Source organism: Rhinopithecus bieti, unplaced genomic scaffold, assembly GCF_001698545.2.
Source record: "Rhinopithecus bieti isolate Rb0 unplaced genomic scaffold, ASM169854v2 scaffold_13259, whole genome shotgun sequence".
In the NCBI taxonomy this organism is placed as follows: domain Eukaryota; kingdom Metazoa; phylum Chordata; class Mammalia; order Primates; family Cercopithecidae; genus Rhinopithecus; species Rhinopithecus bieti.
The window spans coordinates 2,192,191-2,214,522 of record NW_016807544.1 but is presented as its reverse complement, the minus strand read 5'-3'; the positions used below and the strand labels follow the sequence as shown (position 1 = coordinate 2,214,522).

Genomic DNA, 22,332 nt, shown 5'->3' with positions numbered 1-22,332 from the left:
GGTTCTCAATACTTCCTGTGGTTTAATTCTCTCCACCAACAACTGCCAGCGGAGCTTTAGATGACATCCCCCAGGATTCGGATCTCTCTCCTGGCTCCAGCCTAAGCTGCCCATCACCATGGGATTCACCCTCTTCCAGGTAACAGCCTTCAATGCCTTGCTACTGTCTTCAGGATGAGAAGCTCAGATTCCTTAGGATGGACTCCAGGACCTGAAAATTCTGTTTTTATATCCTTTTCTGGCATTTTTTCCCATCTAAGGGCAGATATCTTGAGAGAATTTCTTTTGGATCCATCTTGGAATTATGAGACCCAGACAGTACTAAAGTCATTAATTTTTGTGAGTTCACACTTACAAATATATAGCACTTTTACTTTTCAAAGATTTTCAGGGCTATGACCTCATCTGATTTCTCTAAAATCCTTAGCGGGCTGTAGAGAAGACATCACCCCCATCACCCAGATGAGGAAACTAAGGCACAAAAGGTCAAGGCCCTTGCCTCAGACCACATAGCAAGTAGGTGACAATGTAAGTCCTTTGAGGCCCCATGGTTGGGAACAGATAATTCTAATTCAATTCATAGCATAAAGAACCGAGTCCTTTAAAAAAAATAATCATGGCCCATATTTTTTTCTCCCCTCACAAGGCTAAATCTATGAAATTGGAGCAATACAGCAAACAGCTGAGGGCTATGGTCACAGCCCACAGACCTTTATGGAAGATTTGGTCTTGGCCCAAATTTTCAAAAAAGCTAAATGGATCAGCAAAACACAAGTGCAAATGCTGGGCCCAAGCTGACAGGGTGTCTTGTGAAATATTTCCACAGGAAACAAATACAGGCAATTAACTTGGCTCTATCAATGCGTGTGGTCAAATAAGAAACAAAACCCTTGGAGAGAGGCTGCACCCCACTCCCTGCTTCCAGTGCATCCACAAATCTGGCTGTACTTTCACTCAGGCTACTGAGCACTAATGTTAAAGCATATGACCACTGCGGGGGGTTTATGAGAACCATCATGACCAGCTGAGGAAGCCGCCCAGAGCCCCTGCGCCCCACGGGTTGAGGTGTTAACATCCCCATTTAACCGAGGGGCAAACTGAGAAGAGAAAGTTTTAATAATTTAAATGTATCATTCTAGAAGGAACTCCTAGACTCTTGGCCTTTCTCTAGGGACTAGAACTTCTCCAGGTCTCAGTGCAACCACCAAGCCCTCAGCACTAACAATCCAGGGACAGTGTGGTCTGAGCAGAACCTTGGCCAGCAAGCGAGGACATCTGAGTGCAAGTCCTGGCTGGTCATGGGCTGCTAAGGATTTTAACCTCCTTTTTATACCTGGGAACTTCTCAACTGCACCTACTTTGCTGGGGCAGCCAGCCTGCACTGGCCAGGAAGGTAAGGCGGTGTTGAGTGATGTCTAGGGACAAACCATGGGATTTGACAACAGAAGAGGGCGGGGACAGATGCCTAAATGACTTGATTTTCCAGAAAGTTAAATGAGAGAAATTTAAAATTTCTCTCTGGTATTCTCTTTAGTCAGATTTTTGAAAAGTAGATTCGTTATAAAAAAGTCACATGGTGACTCACGCCTGTAATCCCAATAGTTTAGGAGGCACCTGCTGACCTCTGCGCCACAACACTCGATCCTGATATAGAAACATTCACAATTCAGATTGCTGTGTTGCCATGGCTGCACCAAAACAAAGTCTCCTCTAACTTACTCTACCCCCGAAACTGAAGACCCATCATGCCCAATCCTCTATCCTGTAGCTTTCTGGATTTCTTGAAGCATTTCAATCATTTTCATTACAGGTGCTAAATTATTTTATTTAGCACAGGGTCAGAAACTACAGCCTGGGATTCCAATCTGCAGATACAGACCTGTGATCTAGATCTTTACATCCCACGAGTGAAGAACAGTATTTATGTTTTTAAGTGGCTGAAAAAAAAAAAAAACTAAAAGAAGAATTGTATTTTGTGAAAAATGATATGAAATTGGATTTCACGGTTCATAAATAAACACGGCCATAGGTCCTTGTGTCATTTACATTGCTATGGTGTTGCATTGTAGCTGCTTTTGTATGGCAGAATCGAATAGTTGTGCCATAGACATGACTCACACAGCCTGCAATGTCTACTATCTGGCTCTGTTTAGGAAAAATTTAGTTTTTTAACTGACCCCTGTTTTAGGTAAAGGGCAGGTTACAGGATCACGCTATTTGCAAAATCACCCTGTTGTAGAATGAATGTTGTGTCTACCTAAATTTCATATTGTTGAAGCCCTGATCCCAGTGTGGTGGTACTTGGAGGTGGGTCTTTTGGGAGGTAATTAGGTTTAGATGAGCTCATGAAAGAGGCCCTTATGATGGGATTAGTGTTCTTGTAAGAAGAGGAAGAGAGACTAGAGTGCACATCCTGCTGTAAGGACACAGCAAGAAGGGGCCACCTGCAAGCCAGGAAGAGAGCCCTCACCAGCAGCCAAATCTGCTGACACCTTAATTTTGGATTTCTCAGTCTTGAGAACTGTGATAAATACATTTCTGTAGTTTAAGCCACCCAGTCTGTGCTACTTTGTTGTAGCAGCCTGAGCAGACCTTACACATAGCTACACACACAAATCAAGGAAGAAAATACACCAAAATAGGGGTTATCTCTGGGCATTAAGGTTACATGAAATTATTTTAAAATTTTCACCAAATACATTAAACATAAAAGCTTAAAAAGAGAATATTAGTGACATTAGAAAAATAAGATGATAGTATTTACTCTGTCTTACTGTAGGCCAGACACTGTTAGTGGTTGACATGCTTCCTTTCACCTGGTCCTCATTCCACCCCTATGCACAGGCTCTACTGTAACCCTGTTCTACAGATGAAGAAAGGAAGACTCAGGGAATTTAAGTAACGTGTCCAGGTCACTCTGCTAGAAAGGAACACTTTGTATATTTATGGTGGAAATATACTTCAGAAGTGACAGGGAATTGGGCTGAAAATAGGGATTGGCTTAGGAACAGTGTTTTATTTGAATTCATGGGAGACTAATCCTAGCAGATAATGAAGATGATGAGGATGCTTAAGATATCCTCATGTCTAATCTACATCACCAGATTGCTGTGGAAATGAGATAGAATGCATTTAGAAGTACCTGGAAAATGGTAGAGCACTGTACTAATGGAGGTTGGATGTTGAGAAACTTGTCAATATCTCACCTTCATTAGGCTGACTTCCCTACTTCTTCCATCAAAGCTTTCTTGAAGTAGAAACAACATAAATGTCCAAGAAGAGAGGACTGGTTGACTAAACTATGGTGCCTCCACATAATGGAATACTACGCAACAATTAAAGAACCAGGCGATAATCACACTGTTGCTGTATTTTTAGCGTTGTGGTTTAGAGGCTATTCTGTGTAGTATAAAGCAAATGAGTAATTATGCTATCACCCACAGTGCCCTTGAAAGTCAGGATTCTCAGGGTAGAGAAAAGAGGCACAGATGTAAGAAACGAGTGGTTAAATAAAATCCCCTGTAGGTCAGAATTTGAATTAAAAGTATCAGTATGAACTCATGATGTGTTTTTATTATAAACAACAACACATTTCCTAGCTCTGTCAACTGAAAAGGGCTAGACATGATAAACCATCTAGGAACAATGAAACACTCTTAAGTGCCTAGATTTTAGTCTCCAAATACCATTTGCCACTAAGAGGAATCAGGGGTCCTTGGAGAAATGGCTTATTCTGGGAAAGGGCAAAGACTGGAATACCTTAGCTTCCTTGCTATTTGGATGACATCAAAGATCACTAGGGCTGTGCCAGAAAGAGCCAATTGGCCAGAGATGGCAAAATCCAAGCATCAATAAAAATAAGCAAACAGATTAAAACATAGCACATATGTTGAAACCCATGAGTTCACAAAGAGAGTAAAATCAAAACAATAGACCCTAATGTTTACCATAGGAAGATAATAGTAAACCACTCATTTTGAAAACTGGAAAATGAAGGGAGAGAATCAAACATTTATCCTGCTTTTCTTATGTGAATTGTACTGCTAGTTAATCCCATAGTGGTGGAGGGAAGTTTCTCTTTATGAAAGTATTCCAGCTAATAAGTGAAGAAAGAATAAAATTAGTATGTCATCATTTTGTAACCTCTAATTACCTAATGGATATAAGTGATAGACATCAATATCTGCAAAAAGGGCAAAAAGAGAGGTGGCTAGACCTGTGCCTTCTGACAGGAGAGCACTACACAATCTATGAAGTAGTTTTGTCCATAAAAATCAAGACTAAATCTGATTAAATATCTTAAAAAACTAATTTATAGGAAAGAGAGATGATAGAAGAACATTCTAAATAGCACCAGAGGGCTACAATCAGAAAAATCCAGAGCTTGGAACTCTTTATAGGACAAAGGATCTAATTCCTTCATCAAATACATTGCAAGGGGATGTGAGGAGGGGAGGGAGATAAAGGATATTGTGGCAATGTTAAAACAAAAGGATCCTTTTTTTTTTAGAGATACATATCTAAGTTTACAGATGAAATGCTGCAATATCTTGGATTTGTTTTAAAGTAACCTGGTGGCAGGTGAAAAAGTAGGTGGGGTTAGAGATAAAGCAAGATCAGACATGTACTGATGATTTTTATGGCTGGATGAGGGTCTATAAAGGTTTGCTGTTTTGCTGTTTCCACTTTTCCAAGTGTTTAAAAGTTTTCATAATAAAAAATTAAAATAAATCCCTCCTTATGTCATGCTTGGAGTGGTAATACTGTGCTAGATGCATCAAGGTTCTCACCAGTATCACTCTTTTTGTGTTTCATAAATATTGGAGCTTTGAGCTTCAGCTCGTTCATGCAGGGAACCCCCACGGAACTTCCCTGTCACTCTCCTCTCTGGCCATGTCAATATGGTGCTTGAAAGCATACGTACATACACATAAGCAAAAATATCTCAGCAAAGAGCTCTCATGACTCAAACATTCTGCTTTGAAGCTGCAAGGGGTATATGAAGGAGTCATGATTTCATGATTGGCACAGGCATTCGATGGAGCTCGTGACCAGGGGAGAGAAGAAGATAGTTATGGTGTTGAGGTTGGTAGGTGTTTTCATCTTGAAGTTCTGAGCAAATGACAAGGCAAATCCGGATGATAAGGGACACTGTGTTCTCATCCCATTATTTGCATTGGTGCAGCTACACTGAGTTTCCTAAATCAGATAATAATGTCTGCAAGAGAGCAAACTACCCAAATTCTTTACCGGGGGCCCTAGACGTGAGAGACGTAAGTGGGGTCAAGGAGATAAGCAAAATCTTAAGCCCTGTCACTGGGTGTGGGATGGTGACAGGAAATAGAAATTAGGGGCCAGGAAGTAAGAAACCAACCCAATGCTTATTTTTAGAAATGGCACCTCCCAGCCGTCAAAATTTAGTCTGCTGGTTAGGATGGTTCCTGTTTCTTTAGCCAGCATCATCAGCATCTGTGAGCATCCTAATTGTGTCCTACAGGGTTGGGAGTCCCTCCTGCAGGCTTGCTTTAACCCAGGGTTCACCCATTTGGGGCACTTTTCACACTGCTGAAGTTGCCCATTTACTTGTCTGTCTCCCACACTTGCTGGTAACCTTGCTGAGAACAGGGGGTTTTGCCTGTTCTTTGTGGTATCTTATCACATAGCGCAGAGCCTGGAATATAGACGTGCTTAAAAAATATTCACTGCAGAGCTGGAGATCACTGCGGAAGCAGTGTAGAGAGGTGGTTATCAGTGTGGGCTTCAGAGGTAGACAGATGTGGGTTTGACTCATGGCCCTGCTAACTCACTACACCCACTTCCCCAATGCTGTGTTCTGGTTTCCAGATTCTACCACTGACTTATTACAAGGCTTCAGATTTTGTAGAACACTTTGAGGCTTTCCTGGAACAAATAAAGCATATAACTGCACATTTTGGTGTGTAGGTAATATCGTAACTCCTCTAGGAAAATGATCCTGGGATTTTGCTGTGCATCTATCTGAAATGATTTCCACTGATGAACTTAAAAATAACCAAATATGAAACTTTAACTACCCACAATGCCTTGAACTTGTGTTAATAGGTCAGGCAATGAAGTGGACAAATGAACACCTTATGACAACCACTTGAGTAGATAAGCAAACCTGGGCGTCTTCAAATGTATATCTCCCTCCATCTTTGACATTTTGACTGGTTATCTCATAGCTGTGAGAATCCAGGTTGATTGCACTTGGAGCCCCTGGAGCCAGAAACTCTTGCCAGATTTCTTCTACCCTCTTGGCCACATCCTGTAGGGGTTGTTTCTTAAGATCTTGGACAGCCAGCCAGAACCTGAAGTGGGAGCAGAAACACAGTCAGTTCCAGAGGGCTCAGCATCGGGATGTTGCTGGAGATGGCCCCAGAGCTGATGTCCCATGAAATCCATTCTGCTGCATCTCTCAGCCTGCCCTGATGCCACTATGTGGGGCTGCAAAGACCATGGAGATTGCTGAAAATATCAAAGGTGTTCCTATTGTGCAGAACAGAAAAGAATTGCATATTAAAAGATCAATGTGCTTCTCGTTATCAAAACGAGATTTCTCTCCCTCTACATGAAGATCTCTCAACCTCAGCACTATTGCCACTTCAGGTTGGATAATTCTTTGTTGTTGAGGCTATTCTGTGTGATGTACGATGTTTAGCAGCAACCTTGGCCTCTACCCACTAGATGCCAAGAGCAACCCCCCTTCCCAAGTTTTGACAACTAAAAATGTTTCAAAACATTGCCCCATGTGCCCTGGGAGATGAACTCATTCCTGGTTGAGAACACCTGTGCTACATACATGCCACCATGCAGACAGTGTGAATCCCTTTGTCAAATCTAGTTGGGATCAATTGATGGCATCAAAATGGAGGAAAGATCACAGAAGAGGCAGGATCCTGGAATCATAAAGACTATCTGTGCAAGAATAAACCAGCCATTCCTATTATAGATGGAGAAACTGAGCCAGTGCACATCAGTGCTCAGCATGGTGCTTGGCAAATAGTAGGCGCTCAATACATGGGTTTCAGAGTGAAGATGGGCGCATCTGGAACAATGCTGAAGAGGCATACCATGAAAATTTCTCTGCAGAATGTTTCTCTTTCTGCAGAGGGAGAGAGAGAAAAATCTGCTCACTTCCATATTTGCCTCTGTTTAATCCCTCAGCATCCACATGGGAGCAGGGAGCTCTTTTCTGCTGAGAGCAGCAGCAGCCAGAGCCAAAGCTTGGACAATAGCTACTGGGCCTTAAGGATGGTTCCCAAGGCAGCCTTGCAGCAGGATCCAGGTCTGGTTGTCATATCCTTTGCCCTGTGAATGGACAGGCCAGCTCCCCCATCAGTGAGTAAGAGAGTAGGTCCTGTGCTGGTTCTCACAGCAGTGGGAATCACAGGTAGTCTAGTCAACAGAAAGGGAGGGTCAAGCAAAGTTGAACCACGACATGGTGGAAAGTGCGGACAGTGCATTCAATCTGTCATCAAATTTCATCCAAAGTAAGATGTACTCGGGTTTTGTGTGTTTGTGTGTGTGTGTGGGGGGGGGTGGTTAAACATGTTTTTCTGTTGCTGTTCAGAGAAATGTCTTTGGAGCCGAGTGCATGGCCCAAAGGTGCCACTCAGTGGCAGACTGGAGTAGTGCAACCCCATTTCTGCAAGGCGAGCAGACTGTGTGTGTGTGTATGTGTGTGTGAGTGTATGTGTGTCTGTGTGTGTGTCCCCAAATGCTGGGCTCCAACTCTTCCCCTGATTTGCCACTTTTTGTCATTTAGGATTCTGATGATATCCTTAAAGCGACCCCTCAGTGACCCTGCAGAGCCAAGCGTAAGGCAGAGAAGGCTTCATGACTTTCATCAGATCGGAAAGCAGGCTCTGCCCTCATCCTGTCTATGCCATATTTTGCCTTGGTGTGCCGTTTTGGGTGCGTCTCTCTTCATCTCTGAAACGGGCACCGAGTGGATGGAGGGATATGTGGCACAGCTCTGGAAAACCTGCTATCCAGACTTAACTCAGAAATGCTTTCAGGTCCTGTGAGGGGGAGCTGAGGAAGGGTCAGTGTGGCGGCCACAGGCTCCATGCTGGCCCAGTGTGATCCCTCGGATTCCAGCCCTCTCTCTGCAGGTGGCCTGGGCAGATACTACTGCCCAGCTCTTGCTGCTGCCATCTGGCGTCCCCTGCCCTTCTGCAGCTCCCTGACAGCCGCAAGTCCTGGGTGCTCAGGTCCTTCTGGCTTCTGGGTGAGAGGAAAGTAGTCATGTTCCTTTATCCAGAGTCCAGAGATGGTGGGGAAGGAAGGGCTTGAAAGGAGCTGTACCCCTGCCTCATTGTTCAGGCAGGCCCTTGACTCTCGAGCTGGGGCACGGGTCTCCTCCATCTCCCTTGCCTGCCCTAGGTTCCGTAGGGCCCTCTGTCCACTCTCTCAGGCCTGCCGTGAAAAGAAGGAAGTGGCCGGGAGGCTTGCAGGTGAAAACGGCCATCTGCTGACAAGAGTACCTACAAGGCTTTCTCTGCCTGGAAGGCCACGTCTGACCAGTAGGTGAAAGATGCAGGAACCTGGCTCTAAAGGAAGAAGCCAGTGTTGGTTTTTCCAAGGACCAGAAGGGGTCAAGTGTCCAGAGACGAAGTCAGTGAGTGCTCCTCAGCCCCATGCTGGGCAGACAGGAGAACCAGGTTCACAGAGGGAGGCCGCCTGGGCTGAATCCCTGGCTGGAAGTAACCTTCTGGGTCAGCGTCTTCCCATGGCCCCTGGCCCCTGCAACTTCTTACACAAATGGATGACACCTGGGTGATTTCCTGCCCCCTCAATCAATGCCACATGGGAGGTCACCTTCTGCCATCTCTGTCAGCACTGAGGAGGAGCTGCTGAGCCCCTCTGGGAAGGCCCTGAGGACCTCGGGAGCTCTGCACACTCCCCGCGGTTCCTGAGGACTCAGGGTCCTTTTTGCAGGATGATTTGGGGGCCACATGAAAATGCACATCAGTCAGCTGGATACAGAGATGTCCTGGAGCTGATGGAAATACAAATTTCAGAATCATTTTTTTTTGGTGGGGAGACAGGATCTTACTTTGTCACCCAAACTGGAGTGCAGTGGCTCCATCTTGGCTCACTGCAACCTCCGCCTCTCAGGTTCAAGCAATTCTCCTGTCTCAGCCTCCTGAGTAGCTGGGACTACAGGGGCACGTCACCATCCTCAGCTAATTTTTGTATTTTTAGCAGAGACGGGGTTTCACCATGTTGGCTGGTCTGGTCTTGAACTCCTGACCTCAGGTAATCTGCCTGCCTCAGCCTCCCAAAATGCTGGGATGATAGGCGTGAGCCATTGCACCAGGTCCCAGAATCAAATTTAATAAACTTTTATGTAAAAATAAAAAGGTTTTCTTTGTCACATAAAACCAAGAATTTTTTTAAGTACAAGTGAAAACAACAGGCATGCTGGAGGAAGATGAAGGGGAGGGGAAAGAAAAGGAGAGAGGGAGAGGAAAAGGGGAAGAAGGCAGAGGGGGAGGGTATGGGGTAACATTTCTTAGACAGCAGTTTTCTCCCCTGCACACACTGTGGACTCTCCTCTGCCTTCTGTCTGCCTTGGAGTTGACCTGCCTTGTCTCTCTCAGGCAACAGCAAAACTGCTGTCACAACAGCATCCTGATGTCCCGTATGTGTTTACCATCATTGGTTTCGAGGAACCTTTGTGTCAATTTGAAATTCAGAACAGGCTTTGGTTAGTGTTGGCCATCTTCGAGCCCCACAGGCCTGAGCCGGGGACTCGGAACCCAGGCTGCCCAGGCCACACTTCCCCCTACAGAGAGCCACAGCAGCTCCTCTCTGCACATCTGCTGTCCATGGGAGGCCCACTGAGGCTTTGGAAGCTTCTGCTCTTATCAAAAACCTGCAGGTACCGGTCCTCCTCGAGGGCAGTGGCAGGGAGTGAAATGCCAGTAGCCGCATGAAATCCATCCATCCTGTACTAAGCCTCCATGGCTTGCAGCAGAAGGGCCGTTGTGACTGGCAGGACACAAGGACTGGTATCTGGGAGACCACCTGTCCTGCCTCATCCCTGGTCCCTGCCAATTGTCATAGCAGCAGTGGGGAGGCAGCCCCTGTGCAGGCATTTGATCTGTGTTCATGACTTAGAAATGCTGGCAGGGAAACTAGCTTTTGGAGTGAGACAGCCTGGGCTCAGATACCACTGGGGCAAAGCCGTGGAGAATAGGACTGGAGGACCATCTAGGGGCTGCCCCAGCGGGAGCCTCCTTTCTCCTTAGAGGCTTTCAAGGAAGAGGATTTTCTCAAGGCTGGCTGGGTAAGACAAACCATTTGGCTTACCCAAATGGTAATGATTGATCATTCTCCATCCTACCAGGAAGTCTGGGCAGCCCCTTAGTCACCAGTTAACATAACTTTTCATAAACTAGAATTTTCATGGGTTAGATAATACAGCTTTTGGTTCGTTCCCAGAGAAAAAGCAAACTCCAGGAGAGAAGAAAGTGTTTCTGTGCCCTCTGCTGGTCAACCGGAGATGTAGGAAGCAGGGCTTAAACTTGGTTTAGTTCCTGGCGGGGCTGAAATTCCCGGGTGCCTATGTAAGTAAGTAACCACCCCCAGCACCACTGAAGCTGAGTTCTGTTCACTGGGCACTGGATGAAACACTGCAGATGGTTGTGGTGTCGTGGAAGTCACCTCTCTTCCTATTAATCATGGGTTTGGTAAGTGGTGGATCCTGCTGGGCCTAGTGAACCTTCTGAGGTCTTCCTAGGACCCAGGGCAACTGACAGAGACAAGAGCTCTCCAGAGGAACCTGGCACCCCACTGTGTTCTCTTTTAATTGCTTCTCCCTTCAGCTGACACTGTGTGGAACTCGGATCATCAATCTGCAGGTTAGAAGAACAACTACCTTCTCTCAGGAGATGTTACAGCTCATAAAAAATGTACGGGGGACACTCTTTGCTGTGGGTTTTGATTTTTAACTCATTCTGTGCCATGCAGCAGAGGGTGTCAAGCCAGGGAGGACAAAGATTTGTGTAGGAGAGATGTGGGAGAGGGTGAAAAGATGGCAAGGAGAGACTGTCATTATTCTGGGAAAATGCACAAAGCAGGCAGAAGGATGAGGCCAAGAAACGGAGTGGAGCTCCCTGCATCAGAGCTGTGAGGCCCCTGCCTTGTGGACAGAAGCCACGTGCATTCCCAAGGCACTCAGCAAACAGCTGTCTGTGGGTCCAGTCAGTGCAAAGGGAGCCTGCACCTAGCTCAGGGTGGGTCAGAAAAGGAGGAAAAGAGGTAGACCCTGCCACAGAGAGCCCACAGCTTCAGCAAAACGCACTGCTGGTCATACCCCACCCAGTCCACGGAGATGACGTCCCCATCCTCATCTCACAGACCCAACCAGAAGAAATTGATCAAAGGGGACGCCAACTTCTATTACGTCATCATAGAAATCATTCCTTAAAGGATCCAGGGTGACACTTTGGGGCTCCTCCATTCCACATTCTGAAGCTCTGATACAAATTCAGCTGCTTGGCTACTTAACTGGCACCCCTTGGGTTGTGCAAAAATGTTATGATCTAAGCAGTCCTTTCACTGGAGAGATGAGAGGGAGCACAGGACGACAGAGAAAGTGGAGAAGCACTTTGTAATCTACGCAGGTGAGTTCTGGTCAGGCTTTTTCCTGCCATGCTCCAATGCCAGTGGCCTGGGCCCCTCACCAATCCCGCGGAGAAGGAACGACTCCAGCACGGCCAACGTGGCAGGTTGGCAGGATCCTCAAGTTGTGCCATATTGTACAACTCCCAGGGGCCTCCATGGCATGGGCCGCAGTGGAGGTGCATCTGTACGGCCGTGCCTGGCTGCTCTGATATTTATTCAGTCAGCTCTGAATCCGCAGGCCCTGTGCCACGCTTGGTGCCAAGCTGATATCTGCAGCTGCAGGAATGGACACAAAGGAATGGGGAAGAGGCTGCCCCGTGACGGGTGACAGAAGAGTCCTACAGTTATGTGATTTACAGCTGAGCTTCTTTCCCACCCACCATGTATCCAGTTATGCTGAATATCATAAAAATGGAATTTGGGCATCCAGAGAGGATTTTAGAGGCTCTTGGCTATCCTTTTCCTCCCTGCTATTCTATTTTCCTTACTCCCTTTCCTGTCATGGAGCAGGGGTGACCCTCTGAAGTCTGGGTTTCTGCATGCTGGGGGTGTGGTTTAGGCTCTGGTACATGAACACATGCTCACACGCATGCTTTCACCCAAGATTAAATGTAGCCCTCCTGGCACAGGGAAAGGAGCTGGCAGAGGCGCAGGAGGTGATGGCAGGAAGAAGCACTGAACACCTGCCAGGGACACACTCCTTGGTGCACTCTGGGTTTTAAGTGTGATGCATAACTTGTGAAACGAGTCTGAACTGATATGTGGTTCTGGCTACATGCAGGGCTTTCCGGAATGAATGCTCTGACCAGGCAAGGTGGCAGCTGAGCCAGTGGATGCTCCTGGGACCCTCACAATGACCAAACTCTGGTTCATTCTTCAAGCTCTCTGCAACAGTGCATGCAGCAGAGGGTCCTGAGGCTGCTTGTGGGCTTAGAGGTAGTTAGGTAAAGGGATCCTCTATACCACTCCATCTTGTAGACCCAAGGGGAACAAGTAAGAAGGGGAGATGAGAAGGACTCCCGGGGGAGTCATAGGGATCATGGAGGAGATGGAAACTGGGACTGAGCTGGCTGCACAGAGAGGCCACCTGGGTCCATCAAGCTGGCCACAGAGAGCTTTCCTTCCTAAACCCGGGAGGCTAGTCTGAGCACCACCCTAGTGAAGATTATTAGAAATCAAACCTTCTGTTACAAATACTTCATTAGGCATTGAAGTGAAGCTCTGAGATGTGTTTGGAATCATGCCTCAGCATAAGGAAAGGCTCTTGTATAATAACCCAAAATAAGATACTTAGCCTTATCTGGTTTATAACAGACACGTGGATGCCTAGAACAACATGCTCTGCACAGCTAGTTGGCATCTACCTGTCCTCCCAGGACCTTACAGAGTGGGAGAGGCCCATCGGCCACCCCTTTCCTCATTTGGTCCTCCAGCTTGGAATATTCTCTATCCTTCTTCTTTGTCTACTATTATCCTGTGCATTCTTCAAAGTCCAGCTTATGATTTAACCACTTCAGCTTTGATTCTTCTCCTTTAAATGCTTTCAAAATGGTTCTTAGAGTTTACACTCATTTATAGACATTCAATGATTCAATAATTTCTTGTGTTTTTTCCTCAAGGACCTACAAGGTCGTTGCAGGCAAAGATCACACATCTTGACTTGTGTCTCTCAGCAGACTCTCACAGGGCTTGATACAGCACAGGTGTAGCATAAATATCACTTGATTGATGTATGGGACCGAGATGGTCTCACTTGAAATAAGTGCATGGATGTTGCACATTAACTTTGGAGGGGTAGTTCTTTGCCCGCAGTACATGCTCTGAGTTTTTTTTTTTTTTTTTTTTTTTGAGACGGAGTCTTGCTCTATTGCTCAGGCTGTAGTGCAGTGGCCGGATCTCGGCTCACTGCAAGCTCCGCCTCCCGGGTTTACGCCATTCTCCTGCCTCAGCCTCCCGAATAGCTGGGACTACAGGTGGCCACCACTTCGCCCGGCTAGTTTTTTGTATTTTTTAGTAGAGACGGTGAATTTTTAAAGTAATACAATATTTAAACATTATTAAGACATCTTTAAAGAAAACAGCACTGGAAGATGGGTGTTACTCTACTATATGAACCAGAACCTGGTACAAAGAAAAAAGAAAGAGAGAGATTCCATCTTACCCATTAAGAAGTCACCAGTTTGCTAAGATCACTAGATAAGTCTCAGATAAGTCACATTTTCTGCAGATTTCTGATTCTTCATCTAATACCATAAAAGTCTAAATAAACAAGTTCCCAAATTTTTCATGATCAAGGAGACTTTTCCTTTTAATTTACCCCCTTTTCTTCCTCTCATATTGGACCTGAGGTTTTGAATATCATATTTTTTCTCCTATTAAACAGTAATTATTAATACATTTCCCTCATCAGGCATTATAGACCAATAGGAACAATCAGGTGCTCTCACTGGCATCAGATGATCAGAGTAACCACTATTTGGAGTTGACAGAAGTCATTCTCAAAGAAAAAAACATGTTTTTATTAGCTGCTACAGTTACATCTCCAGTTATTGAGTGATATTTACTTTACTCTTTGAAATTCTGAAATGAGCCCACTGACTCCTCCCTCTACTGTTTAGCTTCTCAGATATTCAGGACCCCAGACTGGGAAGTTTTGAGGAGAGAGCCTCTGAGGTGCCTCTCTATTCTGAAACTCCTTGGTTCTATGGCTGTACTTAACGAATGATGTTGTCAAATCCGTTCGACTATCTAATTATTATTGAAGACTTATTTCCAATTAGTTGAACAAAGCTCACATAGACTTGAACTGAAGTATGCTGGTGTTAGTAGGTGCTATTATGGTGGTGACAGAGTTGCATATTTTAATTTGTTCTTCTCTATTTCAAACTCAGCCAGATTAGCTGGCATTTGGATTTGAACCCTGATAATGTTTCATTGAGAAAGAGAGATGGAGAGACGGATTATGCAAATTTCTTCACACACATTCCGCACACAGCTCAAACTTAGAGAGATTTACCTGAGGTTTTCTGAACTGAATTCGGACTCCAGGAATCGTAGAAACTGGTCCCGCCCCACCTGGTCCTTCAATATCTCATCGAAAGAGAAGCCCCATCTTTTTACTCGCTGTTGGCTGGGCTCTTTGCTTTGGGGTGAAGGAAGAAGGTTTAAAAAAGATCAATACCAGAGAAAAGCTTGTGTCATATTCTCTTCAGTGACTCAAATCTGTTTTGCAGTCACTCACCAAAAGGAAACATCTCATATTTAAGGGGCAGATTCTACAAAAGCTGCACAAATTCCAAATGCAGACTTTGGTACACCAACAGTAACTAATGGTGAACAGTTTCTTTAAGGAGGCATGTTAAGTGATGGTCACCGGCATTACCTTCAAATGGCTGCTGTCTACCATGCAATTGATTAAGCTCCCTGGACCGTTCCTATCAATTATGGACCCATCTTTTGACTCTGTAATTTTTTCACTAGTACTATAACCCAGGATGCTTCATGGACCCAATCTTTCATCAAAACACATTATCCCCCACCTACCATCCCTTCCTCAATCCTCAGGGGAGAAATTAGGGTCCTGTTTCGAGCCAAGTGATGTAAAAATGGTCGGAAATGTATTGACACATCCAGAATAAAGCATATTCTCTTGTCAGAAGCAGAATGTTACATGCATTTATTACCAATCATGTACGGTGCTTACTGTGTGCTAGACACTGTCTCAAGCATTTGAAATCTGTTAACTCACTGAGTCCTCACAACTACTCTGTGAAAAATGTACTAGTATTATTCCCATTTTCCAGAGAGGGAAAGTGAGGCCTCATGATAGTTTGCCTAAGGACACACAGCTAGGAAGTAATGAAGTCAAGAATCAAATCTAGACAGCAAGGCTCTAGAGGGCATCCAGTTTTGTTTTGTTTTGTTTTGTTTTCTTTTTTGAGATGGAGTCTCACTCTGTCGCCCAGGCTGGAGTGCAGTGGCGTGATCGCGGCTCGCTGCAACCTCCATCCCCTGGGTTCAAGCAATTCTCCTGCCTCAGCCTCCTGAGTGGCTGGGACTACAGGCGCGTACCACCACGTCTGGCTAATTTTTTTGTATTTTTAGTAAAGACAGGGTTTCACTGTGTTAGCCAGATGGTCTTGATCTCCTGACCTCGTGACTACCCGCCTCAGCCTCCCAAAGTGCTGGGATTATAGGTGTGAGCCACTGCACCTGGCCCCAGTTCTTAATTCTGCTATGCTGCATAGCTCATCTTTGCTATGCTGTCTCACATTCAGACTAAAGTATGGGAACTGTTCTAATTCTTCTGGTGTTGGGCAATAAGAACATTTCCTTCAGCTTCTGTCTTTCCATTTAAAGTCCACTTGCTGTATTTTTTTGTTGGCCCTTGAAACAGCAATAAGGTCCTAACTCACAAGTCTCACGCTGCAACCCTTCCCTATTCAAGCTGTGGTCTGTGAACCAGAAGAAGAACCATAGGCCCCACCTGCACCTGCTAAATCATAACCTACAGTGCAAGAAGAAGCCAGGTGATTTACGTCCACATTACACTTGGGAAACATTGGTCTGGTAATACTCATTTTACCTCTTTTAAAAAGTAGACGCATATATTTTATTATTTCTAACAGACAGTAAGAGATTAAATCATGTTTCCTCTTATTATGGAGCTGACATATTCTCAATACTTAGAAAACTGCACTTAGTAAAAAAAAAAGAGAGAGCTGTGTGTGGGAAAGCTTGGAAAAGCAAATAACTGTAGACTGGCGCTGTCCAGTATAATTTCCTGCAATGATGAAAATATTTCATAATTGTGCTCTCCAATATGGCAGCCACTAGCCCCATGTGGCTATTGGGCAGTTGAAAAGTGGCTAGTGTGACTGACGAACTGAATTTCAAATTGCATTTAATTTTAAATAATTCAAATTTAAATTTAAATAGCTACACGTGGCTAGTGGCTACTATATTGGTATGCAGCTCTAGATATACCCCATCCAAACCTAACTACTTCTGCACCAGCACACATAATCAGCAACAGCAGTATCTTCTAATTACAATGATGATGATCAATAGATCATGAGCTTGGGGGTCAGGGAGCCCCTGGCTTGCAACTCTGCATTTCCAGACATAGTCCAATAGGGTCATGGTGGTAGACTAACCCTATCAGGTCAAACAATGGGAGATTCCATGCAAGATCTCTTCCAAAGCACCAGGCTAGGCATGAAGACAAATCCTGGATTCTCTCAAACGCAAGTCACAGACCTAATCAAACTCAGTAACTTTCAAGGGAACCAAAAATACTGTTTAATGGAAGAATTCCCCTGGGGTTGAGGCTAGCAGCAAATTTAAGCAAATGTCCAGAGACTGCAGGACATTGTATCTTTCTGCCAAGGTCATGCTGTAAAGGATGGACCCAACCATTTACTCTTTACCAGTGGAGGATTCAGGGCTCTCCAAGGATGGTACTAGTGGCAGCTGTACCTCGACTGAGGGCTGTGCCCATAGTAGCAGCTGTAGAAATTTACTCAGACTTTGTAGTGACTGCCTCATGGATGCACATTCACCACCAGTGTCACCCCTTTCTGGTACCCAGGTGGTGAGTCCACATTCGTTCCACCAGATTCCTTGGTGGTGGCAAGAGTGGGAGAAAGGCAATTTTTGGAGTGGGCCAGAAATCTCGGGGTGTCACTGTAGATGTAGAATTAGAGGGAGGCTTAGGACAGAAGTTGGGGGTATCTGGAAAATTGCAAGGTCACAATTCAGCAGAAATAAGTGGGTCTAGAGAGCCAGGGTATCCTGATGTATTAGTTTCTTAGGATTGCCATAACAAAGGACTAACAAACTGGGTGGCTTAAAAGAGCAGAAATTCATTCTCTCACAGTTCTGGAGGCTAGACGTCCAAAATCAAGGTGTTGACAGGGCCATGCTCTCTTGGAAGGCTTTAGGGGAGAACCAGCTTCACGACTTTTCCTTAGCCTCTGATGTCGGCATTCTTCAGCTTGCAGATGCATCACTGCACTCTCTCCTACTGTGTTTCTGTGTCTCCACATGGTGTTTGCTCTGTATATGTCTGTGTCTCTGCTTTCTCTTCTTACAAAGTCATCAGTCATATTGGATTAGAGGCCCACCCTATTCAAGTATGACCTCATCTTAACTAATTGCATCTGCAACAACTCAATTTCCAAATAAGTCAGATTCTGAGGTTCTGGGAAAGAGATGAATTTTTAGATGATACAATGTAACCATGTATCCTTGGCTTCCCTCAACTATCCATTATTCACAATCGTATTTCCACAACTGGATGATCTACATTTCTTCCTTGTTTTCCTAGTACGATTTCACCATTGGGAGTCTGTTCTATTAAAAGCTTCCTGGATACAACTTCCCTATACATATCTCTTCTGTATCGCTTGAGTATTCCCAGTATCATCCACTTTAAGGTTTAAGAAAAGACTTGAACATGTTGCTACCACTGAATGGTCTCTTGTGTTTATAACATAATTCTGCAAATTAAAATATCTTTCAACATCCAACTCCAGGTGAGTGGTACAATAACTGTCTCTCAGCCAAATTCAAGCAAACAATCCACAGAAGCACAGCCTCTTTACAACCATTATGTAGAGATATGTCCTTGGGACAAATTCTCTAATAGAGTTTTGTGTCAGCATTTGGGTTTTCAAGAGTTTGCACTGTCTTTCCAGCTATCTTTTTAGCTCTTTGAGGTCAGGGACCATATCTCATGTGTCTTTGTACTGAGCATAGGACTTTTCACATGGCAAATGTTCAGCACTAAAATGAAATCAATTTAGAAATGTGTATAGTGATGTGGGTGAAGTGTCCTTATCCTGACAGTGTTTTCTAATCGCTAGCTGGATGCCTTTTTCTAACTCTTACTTGTCCTCTGTGTCTCGTCATTCTCACCAAGTTCCTGCCTCCCACTGGACAACCCAAACCAACACATAGCAAAGACAGGTGGCTCTCCAGGGGTATCTGTCTTTCATTCCTGCTGACCCCCCAGCTAGAGATGGAGGAAAGCTGCCAAACTGAGGACAAGAAAGCCAGATTCAAAGGAAGCAACAGTCTATATCAAAGCTCATTTCTGCAGGAGCTTCATAGTGCTAGGCATGGTGTAAGGAGCTTTCCTTACAGTGCCCCCTTTAAATCTTAATATAAGCCAGGGAGGCTGACAATAGTATTTAAACATCCAGAGTTCAAAAGAGGCCAGATTGTCCAAGGCCACACAGCTGGTAGGTGGCAGTCTGGAAGTGGATCCCAGGACTGCCTGTCTCCAAAGCCTATTCTTTGTTTCTACTCTGTTACCTTGCCTTCTACTGCATTTGCCTCATTCAACATCTAAACAAAGACTTGGGGAAGATATGAGCTATCTTCAAAACACTTAAGAATTATGTTAAGGACTAAATGTTTGTGTCCCTCTCCAAATTAATATGTTGAAATCTTGATCCACAATGTGATGGTATTAGGAGGCAGGATATTTGGGAGGCGATTTGGTCATGAGTGGGATTAGTACTCTATAAGAGAACCAGAGAGAGCTCTCTTTCCCTTCTGTCATGTGAAGACACAGCAGGAAGACAGCCATCTATGAACTAGAAAGCAGATCCTTACCAGATATTGAATTTGCCAGCACCCTGATCTTGGATTTTCTAGCTCCAGAACTGTGAGAAATAAACTTCTGTTGTTTATAAACCACACAGTCTGTAGTATTTTTGTAATAGCAGCCCTAACAGATTAAGACAGAAATTCGTACCGCGAGTGGGATGCTGCTGTAATGAACAACCAAAAATGTCAACGTGGCTTACAGGGTAATGAATAGAAGCTGGAAGGTTTTGAGATATATGTTAGAAAAAGCCTAAATTGGCTGGGTGTGGTGGCTCACATCTGTAATCCCAGCACTTTGTGAGGCTGGGGCGGACGGATCACAAGCTCAGGAGTTTAAGACCAGCCTGGCCAACATGGCAAAACAACATCTTTACTAAAAACACAAATATATATATAATAATATATATATATATAAGCTGGGCGTGGTGGCGGGCACCTGTAATCCCAGCTACTCGGGAGGCTGAGGCAGGATAATTTCTTGAACCTGGGAGGCGGAGGTTGCAGTGAGCCGAGATCATGCCACTGCACTCCAGCTTGGATGACAGAGTGAGACTCCATCTTGAAAGGAAAGGAAGGAAAAGAAAGGAAAGGAGAGAGGAGGGGAGGGGAGGGGAGCCTAAACTGCTGTCACTAGGTCTTTAAAGGATATTCTGGTGAGGGCTCAGAAAGAAGAGAGGAGAGCTATAAAGAAAGCCTCAATCTTCCTAGATAATACCTAAAGAATCCTGAACAGAATATTGATAGAAATATAGATGGTAAAGGCCATTCTGATGAGTTTTAGACATAAATGAGACATATATCACTGGAAACTAGAGAAAAGTTGATCCTTGTTATAAAGTGGCAAAGAATTTGGCTGAATTTTGTTTGGTTCTAGTATTTTGTGAAAGGTAAAATTGCAAGCAATGAAATTAAATATTTAGCTGAGGAAATTTCTGAGCAATGTGTTGAAGGTGCAGGTTGGCTCTTCCTGACTACTTATAATAAAACGTGACTTAAAGACAGGATTGTTAAGCATATAAAGAAACCAGAACCTGAAGATTTAGAAAATTCTTTGTCTATCCATATTGCAAAAAACGAGACCACTAGTAGTGTGGCCAAGTGACTGTTTGATAAGGATATTAGTATGGATGAGTCATCTCAACAGAATCCAGGAACTATTCTTCAAGACAATGGAAGAATTACTCAAAAGCAATTCAGAGTTCATCAGGGCTGCCACTTGCACCATAGGCCCAGAGTGCAAGGGACATGTGGTGGGAGAGCAGAACAGTTTTAAAGGATCAATTCATCTCTTCAATTTAGGTAGGCCAGGATGCTCCTGCCCAGTGCCTTGGGATGGGGTCCCCACAGACAGCAATATGGGCTGCACCCAGCAGAGCCATGGTGGACTGGGCTGCCCAGAAGAGCTGCAGGCAAGGAACCCCAGCCTGGAAAAGCCATAGGGACCCCAGGAGAAAGCTTCTGTGGGGCCATCCCACCAAGCTGTGGGGATGATGCTGCCACCCAAATGGGCCTGGAAGACAGGGCATCAGCCCAGGAAAGCCATGGGTGTCTGACTCCAGCCCAGGAGAGCTATGGAGGTAGGGTTGCTGCCCCAGTGGGTCTAAAAGACAGAGCATCAAGCCAAAGAGGATTATTCTAGAGCTTTAAGGTTTAATATTTTTTGCCCTGTTACATTTTGGACTTACTTGAAACCCATTACCCCTTTCTTCTTTCCTATTTCTCTCTCTCTCTCTTTTTTTTTTTTTTTTTTTTTATTTGAACGAAAATGTCTATCCTATACCTGTCCCACCATTGCAGTTTGGAAGCACATAACTTGTTTGGTTTCACAGGTTCACAGCTGGAGAGGAATTTGCTCAGGATGAATGGTATCTTTAATCTCATTCATATCTGATTTAGATGATATGTAGATAAGACTTTGGACTTTAGAATTGATGCTAGAACAAGTTAAGACTTTGAGGACTATTGAGATGGAATGAAAGTATTTTGCATGCAAGAGGACAAAAATTCTGGGGATCTTGAGGTAGAATGTTGTGGACTGAATGTCTGTGTTCCCCTTCAAATTTACATGTTGAAATCCTGACCCCCAATGTGATGGTTTTGGGAGGTGAAGCCTTTGGGAGGTAATTAGGTCATGTGGAATGGAATTAGTGTCCCTATGAAAGGACACCCCAGAGCTCTCTTGCCTTTCTGCCATGTGAGGACCCAGCCATGTATGAACCAGGAAGGAGGCCCTCACCAGACACCCAATCTGTGGCATCTCGACCTTGAACTTCCCAGCCTCCAGTACTGTGGGAAAAAAAATTCTATTGCTTTTAAGCCACATAGTATATGGCATTTTTGCTTTAGCAGCCTAAACAGACTAAGACAAGTTATTAGAAAATTATGAAATAATAAGGCAGTTCCTTAAAAGAAAATAATCCAATGTCCCCATCTCAGAGCCAAGGTTACTAAAGAAACAACCACAATTTTATTTAATACCTCAAGAACAACCTGAGGGTCCTGAATACTCCAATGAAGAGTGGTCCAGTTATTTCTTTTTCTTTTCTGTTTTCTATTTTTGAGATGGAGTCTCACCCTGTCGCCCAGGCTAGAGTGCAATGGCATGATCTCAGCTCACTGCAACTTCCGCCTCCCAGGTTCAAACTATTGTCCTGCCTCAGCCTCCCGGGTAGCTGGGATTATAGCTGCCTGCCACCATGCCCAGCCAATTTTTGTATTTTTAGTAGAGACAAGGTTTCACCATGTTGGCCAGGCTGGTCTCAAACTCCTGACCTCGTGATCTGCTCTCCTCAGCCTCCCAAAGTGCTGGGATTACAGGTGTAAGCCACTGTGCCTGGCCCAGTCATTTACGCTGTGTAACAAACCATCCTAAAATCCAGGGGCTTAAAAAAGCAATTTATTAGTCTCTCTCACTCTCCTGTGGGTTGACTAGGCTCCACTGGGTGGTTCTCACTTGGGGCTCACATGGTTATAGCTGGAGATGGGGTCATTTGGAGGTTTGACTGGGCTGTGCATCCAGGAGGGCTCATCACCTAACAGCTGATGCTAGTTGCTGACCAGGAG

The 22,332-nt window shown here is 44.7% G+C and overlaps 1 protein-coding gene across 5 annotated transcripts in view; it reads right to left on the bottom strand.

Moving 5' to 3' along the window:
• RGS6 (regulator of G protein signaling 6) overlaps positions 1–22,332 on the bottom strand; it is a 633,548-nt gene that overhangs the window by 45,159 nt on the left and 566,057 nt on the right. For all 5 annotated transcript variants that reach the window (XR_001887451.1, XM_017882775.1, XM_017882778.1 and 2 more), the window contains 2 exons: positions 14,672–14,797; positions 6,143–6,329 (listed from right to left, as the gene is read on the bottom strand). Coding sequence is in view for 4 of the 5 variants with exons in the window: in XM_017882775.1 (XP_017738264.1) it covers positions 6,143–6,329; positions 14,672–14,797 (313 nt within the window). In the remaining variant the exon portion in view is untranslated. The remainder of the gene's footprint in view (positions 1–6,142; positions 6,330–14,671; positions 14,798–22,332) is intronic.